The sequence below is a fragment of the Phaseolus vulgaris genome, chromosome 6 (assembly GCF_000499845.2).
Source record: "Phaseolus vulgaris cultivar G19833 chromosome 6, P. vulgaris v2.0, whole genome shotgun sequence".
In the NCBI taxonomy this organism is placed as follows: domain Eukaryota; kingdom Viridiplantae; phylum Streptophyta; class Magnoliopsida; order Fabales; family Fabaceae; genus Phaseolus; species Phaseolus vulgaris.
In genome coordinates, this window is record NC_023754.2 from 24,970,542 (window position 1) to 24,991,318 (window position 20,777).

Sequence of the window (20,777 nt, forward strand, 5' to 3'; positions counted from 1 at the left end):
AAGTAATTTAACCAAGTCATTTTACAAATAAGTAGATCAGCATTATGAAATCCAAATTCCATCCCCTAAGGTTTTGAAAGAGGTAGTCATAAAATAGAAATAATGATTTTTTTAAAGAGATTTTAATTATATTAAAACAAATTTTGAATATTTGAATCTTCTATTTATATATTATTGTTATTTTAATAATAAAATATTTAAATATCATTTTCATTATTATCACTTATATTTTAATTTTTATATAGTTAATTATAACATCATCTATATATATATATTAAAATTATTATATAAATACTACATTTAGTATTTGTACTGGTACGGTTGGACAATCAATTCGATGCGATTAGTATCACAGGTCATCTGATCGCTTACTTGCGATGACAGGGTCTATGAGTCCACACGCGACCAGCCGACCCACAGTGACGAGTTATGGGTTGACCAAGTCAACAAGGTTAATCCATAATTAAAGATTATTTAGCGCAACCCTAAACACAAACCAATCTCCTAATCCGGCTAACCAACAAAGGCTCATTAAGGTAATATAAATAACGCAGATTCCAAGAATCAAGTACGTCATTATCCACAGTGCTTTGACAATCAAGAGTCAAATCCTTTACTGACTTGATCGTCGGAGTGTCTTTTGCAAGTATCATCAAAGTCTGTGTTCTTAAACGACCGTGAGAGGAGACGAGAAAGGAAGGAAAAGAGGTAAGAGAGGAGGATCGAAGGCTGAGAAGACCGACAGGCAAGTGCATTGAGCAATAGTTCTCTGAGCCTCAATACCGAAACAAGAACCCTATCTAATTTAAAGTTTATAAATTTTTTTATTTAATTTAATTACAATACATTACTGAACTGAAATTTAAATCAACTCTACCCAGTTTGTATAAAAATATATAACTAAATTTAGTAAATTCATTAAAACTTACAACTTCTCCATTGTTTTTCAGAAAGCCTACAATATTAATAATCATATTCTATATCCACCTTACTAAAGGAAATGGATCATTGATTCTTGAGGTTACTACCAACATTTATTTATAAGTTTATGGAAAGAGCAATCAATGAACTTTAACATGAAATATAAAAGAATTTATCTTTGAAATTCTTTACTATATTTTTTAAAACATGTGACAATCTCTAATTATTTTGTAATATTTAGTAAATGGATAAAGCTTGGAAATATGTGTATAAAAAAATATTTGAATAAATTGACCAGATAGACAAAGAATTATGTGCAAATGACTTTTTTGGTGACCACTATTTTGTAGTAAAATATGAATGAAAACCCAAAAATGGTATATAGATTCAGTGGGTAAGACAAATCAATGAAACAATCATGTGTCTTTTCTTTCTTCTTTCTTTATTTTGATTCATGTCTTTGTACTACCATACCTGAAATGGGGTATCAGATTTTGTGTATGCATGCCTCTTTTTATCACACAATTTTATAATTATTATCAGACAAATACTTCATCCTACTCTTCATAAAACAGCAATTAAAATTATCATTCTTGTGTATTGCTTATGTCGGTTTCAAGTTTTAAAATAACAATAATAATGTTAAAACGGTTGAATATATTAAAATATAATTCAATTTTTAAAATTATAATTCTTTGAAGTCGTCAAAATTTGGGTCCGATTAATAAAAACGGAATGTGGATAAATACAAGCCCGATCCAATTGGATCCGACCCGCTCCAGTGGCATCAAAAGGCACTATGGACGGCCCTGATTGGCCAAAGCAAAAACCAGAAGACGGGATCTCTGACCCAGACGGAAAAGAAGAGACAGTGTTTTGTATTTATGTAGAGAGAGAAAGGGAAAGAAGGAGAGGGTTTTGAAGAGAAGAAAAATTGCAACAAAATCAAAATATTATCTGAAGAAAAAAGAAACTGAAAAAAGGGCGGGTGGATTTTGTTTTGGCGGAGGCGGATCGGAGGCAGATCTGGTATAGATGGAGGGAGTTGGGGCCCGACTAGGACGGTCCTCGACTCGGTATGGACCGGCCACGGTGTTCACTGGACCGGTGCGGAAGTGGAAGAAGAAATGGGTCCACGTAGCACCCTCTTCTGCTTCCTCTAATTCCCACACCAATCACAATCACAACCACACTCATTCTTCCAACGCCTCTCATCTTCTCCTCTACAAGTGGACCCCTATCACTCAAAGCCACAACACCACCACCAACAACAACTCCAACAGCGCCACCGCCAACGGTAACGCCAAGGATGTGCCTCCGGAGCAACCCGAAGAACCGCCTCGGAGAAAATTCAAATATGTTCCGGTATTCAAATTACACTGTTTCCCTCACTTCTTAATTAGATTATTTTAGGGTTTAATACAAACATCACTGATATGTTCGCTAAGTGTGAATTGATTGCTTGTAGTAGTGACTACAATATCCTGATAATTTGTGTCTTATTCGGTTTTTCTTGTTTCCTTCTTGTCCCCTTTTCTTGAAGCACGATTGAAAGTTGTTTCCTGATATTAATCTTTTTCTAAATTTTATTTATTTATAAAAGGTAATGAATGATAGGAAATGTGGGAACAATGAGATTACAAACAACTGATTCTAACGGTAGCTTTCTTATCTTTTTTTTTTTTACCGGTTAAGATTTGCTTGTTGGGATGTTGGGAAACTCAAATCAATTTGGTGGGATTTAATTTAAATTGAGATAATGTGTATCTGTGAGTATTTGAATTAAAAGCATAGTTTTAAGTGGGATTGCCAATCAGCTGATCAAGAAGAAGCATTTTTATTTTGGTGACTTTTGTATCTCAAAAATATTAAATTAGTTTTCTAACTCCTACAAAAATATTTTATTGGGGAGGAGGTTGAATTACCTAGCCATCTTTATGTTCCTAAATGTCGTCAAATGAAACTGCCCACTTTGCATTACTGCATGAGCTATCAGTTGGTCAAAACTTTGAAGAAAGAGTTAAGAAACATGATTTTTTTATCCCCCTCCCCTCCTCTCTACCACTATCCCAAGTGTCCAAGTTCTTTGTTTCAGAAGTGAACTTCACTCAACTTTTAATGCTCCAAAAATGGAGTGTATGGTAATTTGATATGGGAATTTACTCTAGAACTAGAGGTGATTAGTGATGATTAAATGAAGGTAATCAATGATAAAACATATAAAAAAGTGGGTTTGTTTGTCCAAGGCAGGGATTTAGAAACAAATGATAACTGCAAATGTGCAATTTATATGATAGATGAACATAACAACTCTAGTGCATAAGATAACATTTCTCAGTCACTCAAATATCTGAACTTAAGTTCTATGAATAAGAAAAAGGGGAGTGAGAACCTAAGTGTTGGAGAGAAGGACTGCTTTTATGGAGATGGAAAGGGAGGATATATTTTCATAGTTATTTGTGACCCTAAATAGAGTTTAATGGGGAGGATCCATTTGTGGTTTTCAATAATTTGTTTCTATATTCTTTTTTGGGGCAGGGGGTATTCAATTCCCCTTGATGGAAGATGATTTAGGCTGAATGTGCACGTGGTTGGAAACAACATTTCTGAGAAATACTTTTTTCTTTCAAAGAGCTTTCTCAGAAAACTGACAAAAATAAGTGATTATTTATGAGGAGTTAACTGAACCAAACATGCATACACTATAGGTGGATGGTTGATCTCATTTTCTGAACATCTGTAATATAATCTCATTTCCTTTCCTGATAAACATTTGTAGGATTTTTAGTCGATCATTTCTTGATAAGCTTTTTTCTGTTGTATTGCATTATATGCAAGACAACCAGCGTAATAATATTATTAACCATAAACCCCCAATTTATTCCTCAAAATATTATCAAAATCAATTTTGCAATGACAAAGATTTTGGTCCTGATAAAGAGTCACCTATGGAATAAATTTGATGTCAAAAACCAAACTGATGTAATAATCTTTCAAGGGCTAACTTGATGTTCCAAAAGTCATGAGGGCTAAAATGGAGGTTCATTCTTCTTTTAGTTATCTAGATGCATTTGTAGTATGTTAGATCTACAGTATGTGGTTTGCCATGCACTGGTATGATTTCAAATTGGTGGTATTGATGCAGTTAGCCACAGTTTGTCTAAAGATGTTTCTTCTCATTAATTATTGTGGGACATGATTCGGTGGTGTATTGTTGTAGATTTATTATAGTGTTGTATTGGGCATTTTACACTTTCCTCTAATGTTGGAAATGGTATGTGCAACATTATTGCTGTTTATCTTGTTTCCTATGAATGCATTCGCACCACCAGTGATTTTGCTTTCAAATCAGTATTGTATTTGTGAGTTATCTTTAAAAATTGTCACAGAACTAATCATATTCAATATTATAAAGTAATTCTGCTGGACTAACCAGAGCTTTTGTTCCATGGTGTTCTTGCACTATTGATGACTTATTCAAATTTTCACGCTTTTAGTGATGATAATGAATTAATACGATACTATTCTGTCCAGTGGCACTGAAGTTGGGAAGGGGTGATAACCTGGGTAGTCTGATGTTGCAGGTTGCTTTACTAGAGGAGCAGAGAAATGAGGCTGCTGAAAATGAGGGTGCTGAGAAGGTTGATGAATCTAAACCAATTGATGCTGATTCGGGTGCAGCAGAGCCAGCTCGCAAGAATGAAACTTTGGATGAAAAGCCTGACATAAATGATGTTCCAATGGAAGAAAGTCAGGTAAAGCTTTGCGTGTTTCTTTGTTTACGTCATGTTTCTCCACATTTTCTTCCTATTTTATAGAGTATTGTCTACAAAGGAGTAATTGCAGCCCACATAAATTGATGAATGGGAATCATTTATGTGGTAAAAATTTGACCATGATTGATGGTTCTCATCTGTCTTTTTAGATTTTGGACAATTTTTATGGTTCAAACAAAGCATTAGGCAATTTGAAAATTTATGTATTGGCCATTACTATCATGTACTCAGTGGTCTGCATGTCTCAAATATGTTCTGTTACTAAATTTAAAGTTCACAGGGGTGACCAATGAACTGAAGGGCAGATCCCCTTTCGTTTTAATAATAATATGCAAAACTAGTGACTTTGGTCTTGTATTTTTCAGTCTCAATACAAAAATCAGGTGGTGCGCCAAGATCTGAATGAAAGCACGTTGGATTTAAGTTTGGGCTTGACATCACACGAAGATGAACATGATTCTGATTCAAAAACTAATCAAACAAGAGATGGGTAGTGACGCTAGTTAACTTGAGTGGTAATGAAACATGAACAGGGGTCTCATGATTCTACGTTGGACGTAAATGGTTCAGCCTATACATTTGTCTGATGGAAGGGAATTTTCCCCTGGCTTTATGTTCAACCATTAGTTATTGTAGGTTGGATTATTGTAACGGCATATGGCTTTGATGTGGATTTTTTTACTCAGTGTCCTTGCTGCGCTGATCGTAATATGTATTGAACGGATAGTGTACCCATTCTCTCAATCATTGGACATATTTTTGTCCATATATTTATTGAAATAGGATATTATGGACTTTGAACCTACAATCATGTGGAGCTATATTGGATTTTTTAGAAATTAAGATTCCTGACAAAAATCTGTTTGTTCTACTGATTATAGTTGAATAATTTTGCCTTTTGAATTGAAATAATACCACTTCATCATTTATTTTAGTAGATTAATTAATTTTCACATGCTGTTTTTAAGACTGAAAATATGTGATAGAGAGATAGAAGGATAAAGTTATGTGGCTTAAATGAGATTAAAGTGATAAATTTGTTTTTTTATCCCTAATATATAATTTCATGGGTATAAAAGTAGAAAAATGATAAATAAGAATAAGAAAAACATTACTTATATTTGGTGCTTGAAGGAAATAGTTACAATGACTATAACATCATCAATAAAATGATTATGATGATGATGCGATAGTGACAATAAATATATAAGGGGCTAAAGATAATGGCAACAATAATAAAAGAAATAATAATTATGATAACTGTGATAATAATAATAATAGTAATAAAAGAAGAGACATTGACAATAATAATGAAAAAATTATAACATTAATGATTATGGTGAGAGTAGTTAATTACTTTAATTGTTATGATATGATGATAGTGAAAAAAAGAAATAATAATAAAAATAGTAAAAATATTGGATAAAAGTTTTGAAAAAAATATTAAGAGTGATGATGGTTGATATAATAATGAGAACTATGATAATAATAATAATAATTTATATAAGATATTGACAATAATAAGAATATACGATGACATGAAGAAATGATAATGATGATGATTCATATAAGATAGTAATAATAATAATATAATAAAAATAATGATGATGAAGAGAAGAGATGATAGATTATGCAATATTGATATCTTTTACCCTAACTCATTCCCATTAAAATAACCAAACAATTGTCTAGAAAATTATATGATAGTTATCCTATTCTAACAAAAAAAAAACTTTTAAATTATATATACTTCCAACATAATTAAATATGTACTACTGATTTATAAAATATATTCTAAAAAATATACAATTTTTTTTTTAATTTTAGTTCATATAATTAATTATGTGTTTTATGCAAAGTAGATTCTTAATCATGTTTGAGTACATAATATATTATACTTCCAACAAGATTAAATACGTGTATTGACTCACTGTGTATCTCTTTCAATATTAATATAATTTATTATACATTTTTGTAATCAGTGTTTTCATAATGGTGTTAAAATATAAGTCTTCAATGTGATTACAAGGTCAAAATTTATTTTTTATTTTATTAACTGTGTTTACTTTCACTAATTTTTTTTAGTTTAGAGGTAAAAATCTCATTAGTAAGACTTATATTTTTTTAAAATATTTCTATAACATTTAAATTGTATCAAATTTATAAAAGTTATATGTTCTCTTTGCATATGTGCATGTCTAACTTAATTGATAGAATAAGATGCATGCTAAATTTATTGACATATATTCAATTCTTAGACTATCTTAACAAAACATATTTCTACAAGTACTTTTGAATAAATCATGAGTTACTGATATCCAAATTGTTTACAAAAATTGAAGTTATTTTTCTAAATAATTGTTTTTTATCAGTATAGTTTTTATGTTGAGAGAGCAAGACACTAGAGGAGAACACATGGAGAGAGTAAAAGGAGTAAAGAAAAAAAAATATATAATGAAAAAAAAGAGTGTCCCTCCTTTTCTTTCTTTTCTATTGGAATTAAGATGTTAGAGTGGATTTGAAATTGAAAGAAATGGAAAAGTATTTTGATAATGCACATTCTAGCATTTATTGTAAAATGAAAAAGAATTTGTTCTATTCTTGAGAACAAGAAGACTTTTAATTCTTTCCACTCATAACTAAACATGGACACTTTTGTTTAAAGACGAAAACACGCTTTGTATTTATTTGTTGGACACGAACATGTAAATAGAGAATAATTATATGCTCAAGTACTCTCCTTTAGTCTCTTTTGGTAATTCTCTTTAATTTATCTCATTGATATTAGTTTATTGGTATAATTAGTCAAGTCACTTCGTGGCCACACAATATATTATTCTTCATTAAATATGATTTTATCTCCATTATCTTCTCACTTTTATTTAATAAAAACATTTATGTTATTGAACATCTTGTGTTAGGTTATGTCCTTAATTTTATGATTTACACTTCATCTAGTTGCACTTTGATACCAACCAAAAGTGAGAAACAACCACTACCTATCAATATATGTATTATAAAGCTATAATATCATAAGTCTCAACCCTTTGATCTCGGAAGGTGATTAGGATGCAAAGTGTGTCTGCTATTTTTCTTCCTGCAACTCTATATCTTATATTTTTTAAAATACTAAAAATACTTTTATTTTATTAATATTTTTTATTTTCAAATAAATAATCTAAAAAAAACACTAAATCATAAAATAAAAATATCTTCTGAATTCTATAATCTATAATATTTCATTTCATATCGTAAAATTCAAAAAATATTGTTCCAAAATACACCTTTTTAGAAGAAAAAAAAATTCTAAATTATACAATTCAAAAATACATCTCATATACAATCTGAAAAGTGTAAATAATAATAAAAAAAAATTATAGAATGTATTGTTTAAAGACAAAATTGTTTTTTTGTATGACCTATGGAATAGCATAAGAAGTTCCGGAGTTGCAGGAAGAAACATCCTCTAACTGTTGGCATTGGTGATGTAGTGAGTCCTTATAGTGCAACAAAGAAAATCCATGATCCATTGCTAAGATTTTGTTAAAATAATTTTATTTAAAATTTATAATTCTAAATACAAAGAAATTAAATTACACTCCTATAGTTTGTATCAAATATTAATATTATTTAATCTTTTTTTATTTTATGAAATTTTTAAGGTTTTTTCTTAAATTAAAATTATTTTACATATATTATACATTTAAAAAAAATTATATTAATATAAAATTATTTGATGTTTTATATATATATATATATCCAAATTAATCTAATATATTTTTAAAATATATTCAAATATAAACTATTTTATGATTTTATTATTATTAATTTTAATAAAATTTAATTTATAATATGAAGCTAAAACTGAATTAACAAAACTCATTTTTTATAATTATAAGCTTCACAGTTTGATAGACAAAATTCATTTTTTATATAAATTGATTAATACTGTAACATTTCATAAAATTCAATGTAAACCTAACATTAAATCTTTCCATCATTTTTAACTCGTGCTAATCTTTTTTAGTGTCCATCTTGATCTATTATTCTAGTTAAAGTTATGTTTAAAATAAAAAGTTTTCTAACTGGTCGTGTTTGACCCGTTCCTATTTCATGCTGACATTGAATCATTCACTTCATAATAATATTAGTTTAAATCATAAACATGTTTTCATCACTACAAAAATCACTTTTGTTTGTTTTGGTAAATTATATTCTTTTTGCTTTTAATTGTTGTAAAAGAATATATTTTAATTCTGTAAATTATTTTCTCTTTTAATAGAAAAATAAAATGATTTAACATTAGCACTAATGACATGAAAGATTTTAAAATAAGATAAATACAACATTTGATACTACCTAGGGATCAAGTGACAGATTGACTACAAGTGTGATTACTTTAAGACCAAAGGATAATGATAAGAACAAATATCAAGGATGTCCATTATGCACCAATTGTATTCAGTTGCCCGCTAATCTTGATTTCCTTATTTTACCATAATCAAATACAGCAGCACACAAGTTAGAATACTTTTCAACACTGAAACTTGTAAAAGTACAAATGAAATTATAGGTGGAACTGAAATTACAACCTGGGCACCAGCTTCCAAGTACACAAAAACATGAAATATTTGTTGGCATCATTCTTTCGCGATTTCAGCCTCAGAGGAATAATCATGCCTGGAAATTAGCATAAGTTAATATATGATGTATCATGGAGATTATCACAAAACAGAGTTTCATTTCACAATGGAATTGCGTTTCTTCCCTGCCTATTGCCTTTTATTTTTCTCATAAACCATACCAATAATACTACACCTCAAAAACTTAAATTCATTAATGTTGATAAAATAAAGGCTGTGACGCATGAGATTCCCACTATTTTAGGGAACAGGGCAAGGTGAGATGTATTCAACCTTATTATCACACGAGGAAGAATGTGTGTCAAGAACCCTCTAACTCAAGGTCTTGGGGAGGATAAATAATCCAAAACTTAAAAAAAAAAATACCCGTACCGCAATTTTCGTGAGAGTTGGTACAAGCCAGTCCCTGCCATTGCAATGTTTACACTAAACAGGTTCCAATTTTTCTGCAACATAAACAAATTCTAATAAATGTTCTGGAATATGCAAAAAACTGCACTGTACACCCCCTTTCCACCACCAAAAAGAATCACTATTTCAGCAATTTCCATTTTTCTTATCGGCAGTATAGTATGATCAGTAAGAAAAAGTTCATAAAATAGCAGTAATGCAATAAAAGTAGTACATAGATAGATACCACCGAATTAACTTATAGTCTATGACTCTTTGAATATATATGATAGATGGGATAAGATGGAAGTTGAGAGAATGAAATATAATAAAGTTATCATTCTTTTATTAGATATTCTATAATGGAATACAGTAATGTTTCTCTGGAAGTGAATGGAATGGTAACAAAGCTAGTCAACAATAGGTTGATTCTATTTACATGCACCACAAGCGCACAGAGAAGTGTGAGCTGCTTTGTATACAGAAAACTTTCAGAACGAAAGTAAGTTTATGAAGAATGTCTAAGCGAGCTACATAATTATCTCATTATTCAATTTCACTATGAAGCCAATAAGTTAAGGTTAGAAGCCAAATTGCATATTAGAAGTACCACACTATTAAATGATCCTCAGTGTCAAAAATATACATCATCATTTACTGCACTAGTTAAAAGAATCTGTCTAAAAAAAAAACTTACTGGAGTGATAACAGTGCTGTAACGAGACCAGATAATTCCGGTAGCTGTGACCGCTGCATAACAACAAAAAAGCATTTACCAAAGTATAGATGTAGATGAACCCCAACCCCAGTGCATAAGGTTTAAACTGCTAGCAACTTGAATACAAAGTGTTATCCACACCTTTTGAGGAACCCAGACATGCATAATTGCATATGTACATAAAAATCAAATACAAGCGAAAAACTAAAGCACTTGGAGTGCGAGTGCGAGTACAAGTGTGTGAGAGAGAGGGACAGTCAGAGGGGTATAAAGTAGATAGCAGTAAATGCAGCTGTTTATGTACATGCATACCTATTTGCTGAGGATAGGAAAGTTTCTCAGGTGGTTTGGCGAAATCAGCAATATTAGCTATGCTGATGCCCCACTTAAAGGTAGGTGCCCAGAAGTGAACTGCATAAAGCAAATGGTTAATTCTTGCACTCGCTCAGGCTGACAATGACAATGATACTTAATAAATTGATCACTAGAAACATAAAAAGTGTCAACAATTTGAATTAGGAGGAAAATAATGACAGATAGTTGTATAACACAAGCAAATCTATGCATATAATTGACAGGACTGCATTCAACAATTTGATCTTTTCAACTGCAACTCCAAAACTAATTACCTTCATTTACCTTCACACAATGACCAATTCAGGTTGCAAATGTATTCCTTAGATTCATATGATTTGCACAGCCTTTCCAGACAAATTCCAGCAAAAATAATGCTTATAAAATATTGATATTTGGAGATGACCTTATCCTTCAAAACAGCATCTCATTTTCATGCACAAGTTTGTTTGTTGATATCTTCTTCTTTTACCAGATGACAACATGTGAGCAATCAAGTTTTGCAAGTCATTCATATCAATTATATCTACCCAACCCTCCCCTAGTATACAGAAATTAAATTAATAGACGAATCCAACTTCCCAACAACCCAGATATCTTGCACATTTGTGTAACCCTTCACACCCTAAAAATAAAAATAAAAAGACGCAACCCATAGCCAAATTAGGTTAATTTTTTTAAAAAAAATAAGGTTATAAACCAAGCAATGCAAGTGCCTTTAATCAAATCACTGAATCAAAATTCGTAATTTAAGTCAACTCCGTCGCTGATTAAATAAATAAAAAAATCAACCACAGAACAATGAACATCGGAACCACCAGAAAACAACATAGGCAAAAAAAACACAAACGAATTCCACAAAACGAAATGCCAAAAACTCACTGGTTTTGGGCCCAGCTGGGTGATTCCATAAAGCTTGAAGCTTTCCAGCCGCCATGAATTGAATCTTTGTTCTTCTCTTCGATTGAAAGCGAAACGGTTGAGCTTCTACCACTGCGGCAAAGAGAGAAAGCAAAATACTTATATATAAAACAATATTATTATTTACAGTTATCATCCACGGGACAGGAGATCCACTCCGCAACTTCAATCAATCACAATTTGACGCGTGGCTGCTTACACTGGGTCAACACCTTTCTCTCTTGTTGACCTATAGAGAAGGAAAAACTGGTAGAAATAGAATCAAAATATTTTATTTTAAAACAAATACATAGTTTCTAAAGTATTTTGTATTAGTTTATGAAAATTATAAATAAGTTAAAACAATATCTACTCGTATTAATGTATATTAATATTCTCTTAATTTATATAAAAAAATATTATGATTTATTAATAACTAATACACTTTAGTTTAAGTTATTTAAAACTTTTTAGAAAAATTATAATAATATTTTTTTTCCAGCTAACATTATTAGATAATTTATATATATTCATAACTAATTATTTACAATAAAAAAATGTATGAATATGTTTTATTCAAACTTAAAATTATAAGATTTAAAAAAAGGTATAAATAAGTTAAACTAGTATAATATTAAGCAGTATTAATTGATTTGTTGTGCGCTTTTAATGCTTTTAATTGCTATCTATTTAAAAAATATATTAACAAATAATGAGTAAAGGATAACAGTGTTCATGAATAATTTAAAAATCAAAATTAGTATCAATAATAGCATGTATTATACTTTTATCTGTGATCCATGCAGGTGGGAAAATGTAATTTACTTATTTGATGCCCAAAAACACTTTTTTTTGGGAACAATTCAAAACATTTCTAATACAAAAAATAAAAACTTATTTTATCAGTTTAAAATAACTAATTATAGACACTTGTTATTCAAATTTTATGTTCAATTATTTATAGTCAAAATAATCATTCAAAGTTTAATAAAATTGAATTTTCAATTCACAACATATTAAAGTTTAATAATATTAAATCTAATTATTATACTAAGTTTTAGTCAAACCAAACATGACAGTCAAACATTTCAAAATCATTGATAAAATTGTTATCAATTTCTTATATTTACATATGCATAAACTTAGTTATTCAATTCTAGATTTCAACTCAACTTAAATAAAATATATATATATATATATATATAATCATTCATAAAGTATAATTCACTTTACCTGAAAGTTACTTCACTCCAAACAATTGTCAGAAAATATTAAAAAAAAATCAAAATTCTTAAAACCTATAACAATACAAACACGTGAAACAACCAAACAATCAAAAGTTAAACTAGTTAAAATAATCATTTTTCTCAATTTATCAAATAATATTGAACCCAAATACTAGTAAAAAAAATGAAATTAAGATGTTTTCAAACAAAAAAAGACACTTGTTGTAATTGAAATATGTCATGATAGAATTGATTCTTAACACATAAGAAAAATACAGAAGAAATAAAGATAAATAAAAAAGAAAGAATAAAGGAATGAAGAAGGAAAAAAAGGTTAAGTGTGTTGGGCCTAACGTTTTACAACTTAATTGGGCTTTTTCTTGTTCCACGGGTAATGTGACATAAATATTCTCACAAGTTTTCGGAAAATCCAAATCTGTAAGTCAGATTTTCTCTTCCAGTAGTATTCTGGAATTCATAACTAACACACCATTACTAGGCGTAAAACAAAAATATCTTTCTGTTTTAGTTCCGCATATATAGGTTTCAAAAATAAAAAAAGACGTAAATAAATATTCTCATAAAATACAATTATGAATTATCCATATATGAGTTTACAAAAACCAACTTTTTTTATATGATAGATATCAATATCAAATGTTTGGACTCAAGATAATTTATAATAAAAAGTTTTGTTTTTATAAATTGGGTAGTTCATAATTGTATTTTATGAGAATATTTATTTACGTCTTTTTTATCTTTTAAACCTGTATATGCGGAACTGAAATAGAAATATATTTTCTCATAGATGGAAAATATAATGAAAAAATGATTTTTTGAACGGTGATAATCTGTTTTTTCCAGATTTTTATTCACAATTTGTTGTTTTACGCCTAGTAATGGTGTGTGAAGTATGATTTTGCAAAATAAAGAAATTAAAGTATTCATATCACAGAAACAATTTCTTCTCGTCATTAATGATGGTTGTTCAAATTATGCAGATTGATAAATGAACTAGCTAATGTTAAGATCATTACTTTCAAGATTTTTTAATTAGTTGTTTAAATAATTCTAAACTGTAAAGAAGATAGCATGTTTTTACATATTTTTACATATTCTTTTTACATATATAAACTTGATTTACTTTAATCACTCATCATTTTTAATTTATCGTCTTTTATTTTAGATCTAAATTAAATTATAACATTTCTAAAGTTGACAATAGTTAAAAGTGATGTTATATCACAATTAAGACTGTTAAAATCTAAAATATAATTTATGAATTAAAAAAGTAATCTTAACATATGAAACTACATATTTATTATGACTTTTAAATATATAAAATAAATATTTATAATGCATAATGCTAGTTTATCAATGAAGTTGCATCGTTGAAAAAAATATAGAAAAAACACGGCCTCTTTGCATAATTTTCTTAGTGCAATTTACGAAAATAAATTACATTAAAATTGATAAATTTACGATTTATAATTATTGATAAAAGTACATTAAATAAAATGAAAATAAAAGGAACTAAATGTCTTGATCCTTTAAAATTAGTGCAAAGTAACTTTTTATTGTAATATTGGGTATTATGTAATAATTTAGTGTGGTGAAAAAGGTTTATTTGATATTTTTGGGTGTTAAGCTTTCTTAGTGAGTAAGTATTTGACTATAGGTAAGAAAATTGATTTCCCATAGTTTGTATTGTACCCTCATCTTTATATCGTTGTGGACAAAAAAAAATTATTTTTCAAACCATATAAGACTATGGTGTTTGTGAAATTATCGTTATCGGAGGCAAAATCTTGCGTATTACTTTTTGCTTGCAAACTGTTTACTTATAAGTGAAGATACTGAAATAACTTTTGTTTCTTTCAATAAATTTTTCTTACACCTATAGATAATAGGTTAAGAAATATACATACATATATGTATATAGCATTATATTATAGATCTATATAATAACTTCTAAATATATATTTTAATTTGAAAATAAGATTCAAATTTATATATGGGTCCATTTTTATTTATCTTTATTTTTTAGTTATTTTATATTCACTTTTTTATTGATATTTTGTAAACATTTTAAAATTCTATTTAAAATTAAAGTGCAATTTTTGTCTCAATATCGATAATCGGAATGTGTTGGTCGATTGGATTGATAAAACCATTTAGTAACTATTTGAAAAAAACAAAAACTTATCATGATAAAAACCGTTATTTAATTTGGATTTTTTTTAAAAATATCGACCATATATATTTATATTTATTATTTTACATATACATTTTTAATATCAATAAATATTACTGAAACTTTGATTTAAATATGATAACATATTTCTCTTAATTATTATAAATATTAATAATTATAAAATTATGTTTTAATCTAATTTTTTACAGTATAGTACTTTTATTAAAGTTAACAAGAGTATAGCTTAACTATGTTTTGAACAATTCACCTCTAAATAAATACTTTATTGAATTTAATTTAAAAAATATTAGTCATTGCATAAAAAGAATGGCACATATCAATTATTATATTAGAAGTAATTGATTAAACGATCATATATACAATATTTAAAATAATTTTTTATTCAGTTATGATAATTGATATTTTGTATTTTTATAATAAGTTTTAAAATTTTGAAATAATCAATCATCTTTATAATAAATTAATAATTGAATTTGTCATAAAGATTTGTGAAGATGTGCTTAAAGTTTCATTACCCAAATTTTCTGAAAAATTAAGAACACACATTTATGCTTTTTAATCATAAAAGATGTTCATTTTATCAGTTATAATGTATATTTATTATATAATATTTTAGATTTTCAGTTATAATTGAGTATCCGTTATTTTTATCTTTTATAATTTATTTTTTTATATATATTATGTATATAGTATTTAATAATATAAGTAACTAATTTTTTTAATAAAATATTTTTTTTTCTAAATAAAATATATAAAACTAATATAACGCGTAACCATGCTAGTAATAAACATATTTTTTCACTATATAATTTTCTATTTCATTCTTTTACTAATACTGGGATAGCTTCTAGTACGCTCGTCATGATAAAGAATAAGAGATTTCATCGACTTTTTATTAATTGATGTATTAATTAATTAATTAAAATTATTAATAAACCTTGGAATCTAATTATCACATCCCATGACTCAACCCACACACTATATCACGTTACATTATATTAACGTTGCCTTACCTTGCATAAATATCTCTTTAATCTCATCTCATTCATTTCTTACACATTTATATACATCACAGTCCATAACTACAATTAACATGGTAAATTTAAATAAAATAAAATATTAAAATATGAAACATAATGTTTAACCTACATCATGCAACATTCAAACTTTTTAAAATTAGTTTGGTAACGTAATACATGACATATTAAGCAGAGGATTATTGCTAGAATAAATTTTCATTATTTAAATGCCATTTTCCAATAAAATACTATTTGTTATTGGTGATCATCTTACTCAAACAAAGAATATTTATTTAAGTGAGAGTTATCTTACTCATGCATGACAAACAACTAAAAAATTAATCAAATATAAACAAAACACAATTCAACCCAAAACTTGGACCATATTACTTTTAATCAAAATAAAATTTGTTTAGCTTAGGTTGGTTTAAAAATCCTAACAAATAAAATATGATACTCCCTAACATAATCAATAAAAAAAACCACTCTTAATCAAATTCATAACTCGCTATATCAAAATATTATATTGAAAATCAATTCAACTCCAAAGTTCAATTGCCAAACAATTTCCAACTAACTCATGCATAAATTTAGAAAATAACCTATAACACCGATTTCACATTTTCACACGTTTACACGCTTAATACTCACCCAACTTATAAATCATCACCATCAATTTCTACAAGACCCAACAAATAAAAAATATCATCATAATTCTTCAATTAATACAAATCCTATTCTATTTAACCAAATGAACCTATATTACCACTAAATTTCTCATATTTTCACAATCTAAAATCACTCATACACTTATAACTTAAAATTCATAATAAAGTTAGTTTGTGTTACTTTATTTTATTTTATACAACTAGATATTTAAGACTCCAAAAAGAGAATGACGCAAAATCTCAAGAAAATCCCCTGAATACTTAAGGATTCAAGCTCAAACCAATAATTACCCACAAACTTTAAAACCCCATAATCTCTTTAACTATAAAAAATTCAAGTAATGTATGCATCTTTTAAAAGAAGAGATGAGGTTGAAGAAAAGAAAAAAAGATGACTAAACCAAGACCAAACTTAAAATTAGTACTTTATATGATTATTGGGATTATTGGGAGGAGAAAAAGGAATTGAAAGAGATGTTCCAAAGGGATAACTTTTTTTTGTGAGATTTCTATTGACACAATTTTTTTTTATTAAATTTACCTTCTTGTTCTGTTTTTCTATCATTAAGACTTGTTGTGCTAGTTCAAATTCTTTTAAGACAATACCCTTTCAAAGTTATTATTTTCATCTCGAACTTTAAATACAAAACTAAATTAAAACTTAAACATATATAATATATAATTCACTATATTTTTAAAAATTATTTTAATATACTTTTATTTTATCACATAAAAGTACTTAATTTATCACATAAAAGTACTTGTTACTGCTGAAATGAAGTAAATATAAAAATTGGTTTGGTGGAAATAAAAATACGGAGAATATAAATAAACCGTGATGACGATAAAGCCGATAACGATTTGTAGTCCATATAATAATATAATAATAATTGAAGTGACAAATTCATGTGAGAGAGTAAAAAAGCCGTCATATATTTTATATAGGCCAAACCAATCCCACCAAACAAAACCCTAATGCATGATTTGAAGTATTTGCAGAAGTTGCTGGCATTGCTATGATAACAACATAATCTAGAAAGCATGTGAAATTTGTAATTTATTTTAAAATAATTGAATTAGTCTGATAAAAAATTGAATAACTTGATAGGCAGAAATAAATAGAAATAGGAGTAGTATATGAGGTGGATATTGATTTGTGAAATTTGGATATATTAGGAAAAGAAAAAGTAAATCTCACACATAAATCATGATGTGATGAAGCTTAATTAAAAAAGCTAAACTGATGTTGAGAGTAGGGTTAATTGTGAGTGAGTAAGAACAGTGTAATGATCAGAATCAGAACCCTACAAGCAAGCAATATGAGAAGACAGGGACAAAAGAGGGACGTGGGTCCCACGACAAGAGTGCCCTAATACCAAGTCTACACACACTCACTCATAAGATAAAGCAGTGCCGCGTCGCAGGGGAACATTTCCCTAACCCAAAATCTACGTCACCAACCTCTCCAATACCTAGTTTTCTCTCTCTCTGCTCCTAATTCATTTGTTTATTTAAAAAAAAAGGGAAAAAGGTAGAAAAAGAAAACCCTGATTAAGAACCCTCGCAACCCTTCAAAGTCCAAAGCCTCTCCCATTTTCTCTCTCTTTCTGTTCAGCGTTAGATAAGAAAAAGAAGAAGAAAGAGTAACCAACGCAATCACCATTTTCTCCCTCCTCATGAAGAAGCTCTACCATAAAGGGACGGTTCACCCGTCGCCACCGCTCATCTCCGACCACCTCGCTTTCCTCCCCACTGCCATACTCACCCTCGCGGCCGCGCTCTCGCCGGACGACCGGGAGGTTCTCTCCTATCTCATCTCCTGCTCCTCCGCCGCCGCCTCCACTTTCTCCAGCAACCCCCGCCGGAAAAGCGCTGCGGAAACCGCCCATTCCCCTGCGTTCAACTGCAGCTGCTTCGGCTGCTACACGACTTACTGGGTCAGGTGGGACGAGTCGCCGAATCGCCAGCTCATACACGAGATCATCGACGCGTACGAGGATTATTTGGCTCAGACTGGAAACAAGGGGAAGAAGAACGGTAAGGGGAAGAAGGAGAAGAGGAACCACAGGAAAGCGGGGAGCAGCGATAGCAGTAATAGTAAGCAAGCGCATTCGAGCGAGTTGAAGCGGTCCGAGTTGGCGAGTGTGGCGAGTCACGACTCGGGCGAGTTGGAAGCGGTGTTGGAGGGTGGCGGTGGCGGTGGCGAAGGTTGTGAAGGGGTTGCGGTTGAGGAGAAAGGGTCTGTGAGAAGGTTTGTGAGTTTCATTGGTGAAAGGATTTGGGGCGGGTGGGGACAGTGAGTGAAGTTGGCAGAGATAATAATGAAGAAGAAAACTAGATAATGAAGAAAGGAAGAGAAGAGAAGAGGAAAGGTAGGTTTAGATTTTAATATTAATATTTACACCACCTCCCTTACTTTTTCTTGTTCCTTTTTATTTTTGCTTTTGTACATTAATCAATCACCGCTACCCTGCAATGTTTAACACGAAATGGATGTTTCTTCTGTAATTCAGGGGGTTAGAGTTTTGTTATATATAATCTTTCAATCAAGTCATATATATCAAATTTTGAATTCATTTTTTTTATTTCTATCTCTTCCATGTTGTTTCCATTTTCCTGGGAACTCATCAGTGCTGTCTCTTAGGATGTTTTTTTCAAATTTAGGTTCTGAATTCGTTTTAGTTGTTAAAAATAGGAAAAAGCTGTTTCTCCTTCTAGTATATTCCTTGTTCAATTTCGGCGTTCAATCTCACTGATGATGCCCTTTTGTTTCTACAGGGTGTACATTTGGAAGTCAAAAATGACTATTTTCTTTAGATTTTTCTTTCAATTAATGTGTAGAATTTGAATTTGACCAATTCATATCTTCCAACAAGTTTTCTTTTTTTTTGGTGGTCTTTATCTTTATCTCTTTTTACTCGTGAAACTTCCCAGTGAATATACCACAATGTCATGAAAAATCAATCCTTTTGCCAGTGTGTAAATTTCATAGGTCTTGACTGGTAATTGTATATTATTTAAACAATTTCAATTCTTAAACTTGTGAAACTTTATTAGATGTAATGTCTTCTGGCCAAAACACTATTTCTTGCAAGATTTATTAAAATAATTTACACTGAAAATAAATTAAATCATAATTTTATTTCTTATAAGTAGATTTTTTTGGTAATGCATTCTGCTGTTAAAGAAAACTTGCTTTTTCTGCGGCAACGAATACTTGCTACTGAACCTGGAATAAGAGAGGAGTAGCGGGCAGTGTTTTTTTTCATGGGGAAGAGAAAAAACTTTTAACAATAATTTTTTACCTTTCAATTTTTTCAAGATATGTTATACCTTTTAATATTAGGACTTCATTAAATAAATTTAATTATAGACATAATTCCAATACGTGATTAGATGATAAAAAATTACATATGAAAACACATGAATGGACTTTATTTATTTTCTTCTGAGCGTTTGTAATTTATATCTATAGCCCATTTAGTCGGAATGTCTAGGTGTGCTCTTTCTCAAAAGAGTACAATTTTTTGTACCGAAATCGTAACATAATTTTGATTTTTTTTACTCTTAAAAGAAGAGCACAACTCATATGGAAAAAATAATAACAAATCCATGAATATATTTTCAGTTTCCTTTTAAAGTTAAAATAAATATTTTTACAATTATCTAAATTTAACATATCTAACTAGTTTGAAATCTAAAAAACTGATACTTGACTCTAAAAAGTATTTATGAATGAGACTAAGTTTTGTAAAAGTATCCTAACAAATTATGAGGCCAACACCATTAGGTTCGGAATTATACTATTTTTCTAACGAAAAAATCAATTTAGTTACACACAAGGAGCATTCCTATTTCTTTTTGCATGAGTTGATATTTATACATTTCTTACTTATGATTTTCTTTCATTCATTTTTTTATTATGAGTAATCTTATACATATATATA

The 20,777-nt window shown here is 29.1% G+C and overlaps 3 protein-coding genes across 3 annotated transcripts; 2 read left to right on the forward strand and 1 right to left on the reverse strand.

The window, feature by feature from the left end:
• Window positions 1-1,676: 1,676 nt before the first annotated feature.
• Window positions 1,677-5,505, forward strand: LOC137832176 (uncharacterized). The gene is made up of 3 exons (XM_068640204.1): window positions 1,677-2,286; window positions 4,506-4,676; window positions 5,063-5,505. Exons 1-3 carry the CDS (start codon window positions 1,957-1,959, stop codon window positions 5,189-5,191), a joined length of 630 nt encoding a protein of 209 aa, XP_068496305.1. The 5' UTR covers window positions 1,677-1,956; the 3' UTR covers window positions 5,192-5,505.
• Window positions 5,506-9,110: 3,605 nt separating this feature from the next.
• Window positions 9,111-11,920, reverse strand: LOC137832177 (mitochondrial pyruvate carrier 4). The gene is made up of 5 exons (XM_068640205.1): window positions 11,685-11,920; window positions 10,761-10,859; window positions 10,428-10,480; window positions 9,713-9,786; window positions 9,111-9,377 (listed from the first exon to the last, which is right to left on the reverse strand). The coding sequence occupies exons 1-5, from the start codon at window positions 11,857-11,859 to the stop codon at window positions 9,338-9,340; spliced, it is 441 nt and encodes a 146-aa protein (XP_068496306.1). The 5' UTR covers window positions 11,860-11,920; the 3' UTR covers window positions 9,111-9,337.
• A 6,058-nt stretch (window positions 11,921-17,978) lies between these two features.
• Window positions 17,979-19,415, forward strand: LOC137832178 (uncharacterized). Its single transcript, XM_068640206.1, has one exon. It carries the CDS (start codon window positions 18,507-18,509, stop codon window positions 19,128-19,130), a length of 624 nt encoding a protein of 207 aa, XP_068496307.1. The 5' UTR covers window positions 17,979-18,506; the 3' UTR covers window positions 19,131-19,415.
• Window positions 19,416-20,777: the final 1,362 nt, after the last annotated feature.

Excerpts from the sequence above, each read along its gene's own strand:
- LOC137832176 (XM_068640204.1), top strand. The coding sequence starts at position 1,957 with ATGGAGGGAGTTGGGGCCCGACTAGGACGGTCCTCGACTCGGTATGGA. Across the intron at positions 2,287-4,505 it reads GAAAATTCAAATATGTTCCG|GTTGCTTTACTAGAGGAGCA; the intron begins GTATTCAAATTA and ends CTGATGTTGCAG. Across the intron at positions 4,677-5,062 it reads TTCCAATGGAAGAAAGTCAG|TCTCAATACAAAAATCAGGT; the intron begins GTAAAGCTTTGC and ends TGTATTTTTCAG.
- LOC137832177 (XM_068640205.1), bottom strand. The coding sequence starts at position 11,859 with ATGATAACTGTAAATAATAATATTGTTTTATATATAAGTATTTTGCTT. Across the intron at positions 9,787-10,427 it reads ACAGCACTGTTATCACTCCA|AAAAATTGGAACCTGTTTAG; the intron begins GTAAGTTTTTTT and ends TTTATGTTGCAG. Across the intron at positions 9,378-9,712 it reads CAACTCTCACGAAAATTGCG|GCATGATTATTCCTCTGAGG; the intron begins GTACGGGTATTT and ends GCTAATTTCCAG.
- LOC137832178 (XM_068640206.1), top strand. The coding sequence starts at position 18,507 with ATGAAGAAGCTCTACCATAAAGGGACGGTTCACCCGTCGCCACCGCTC.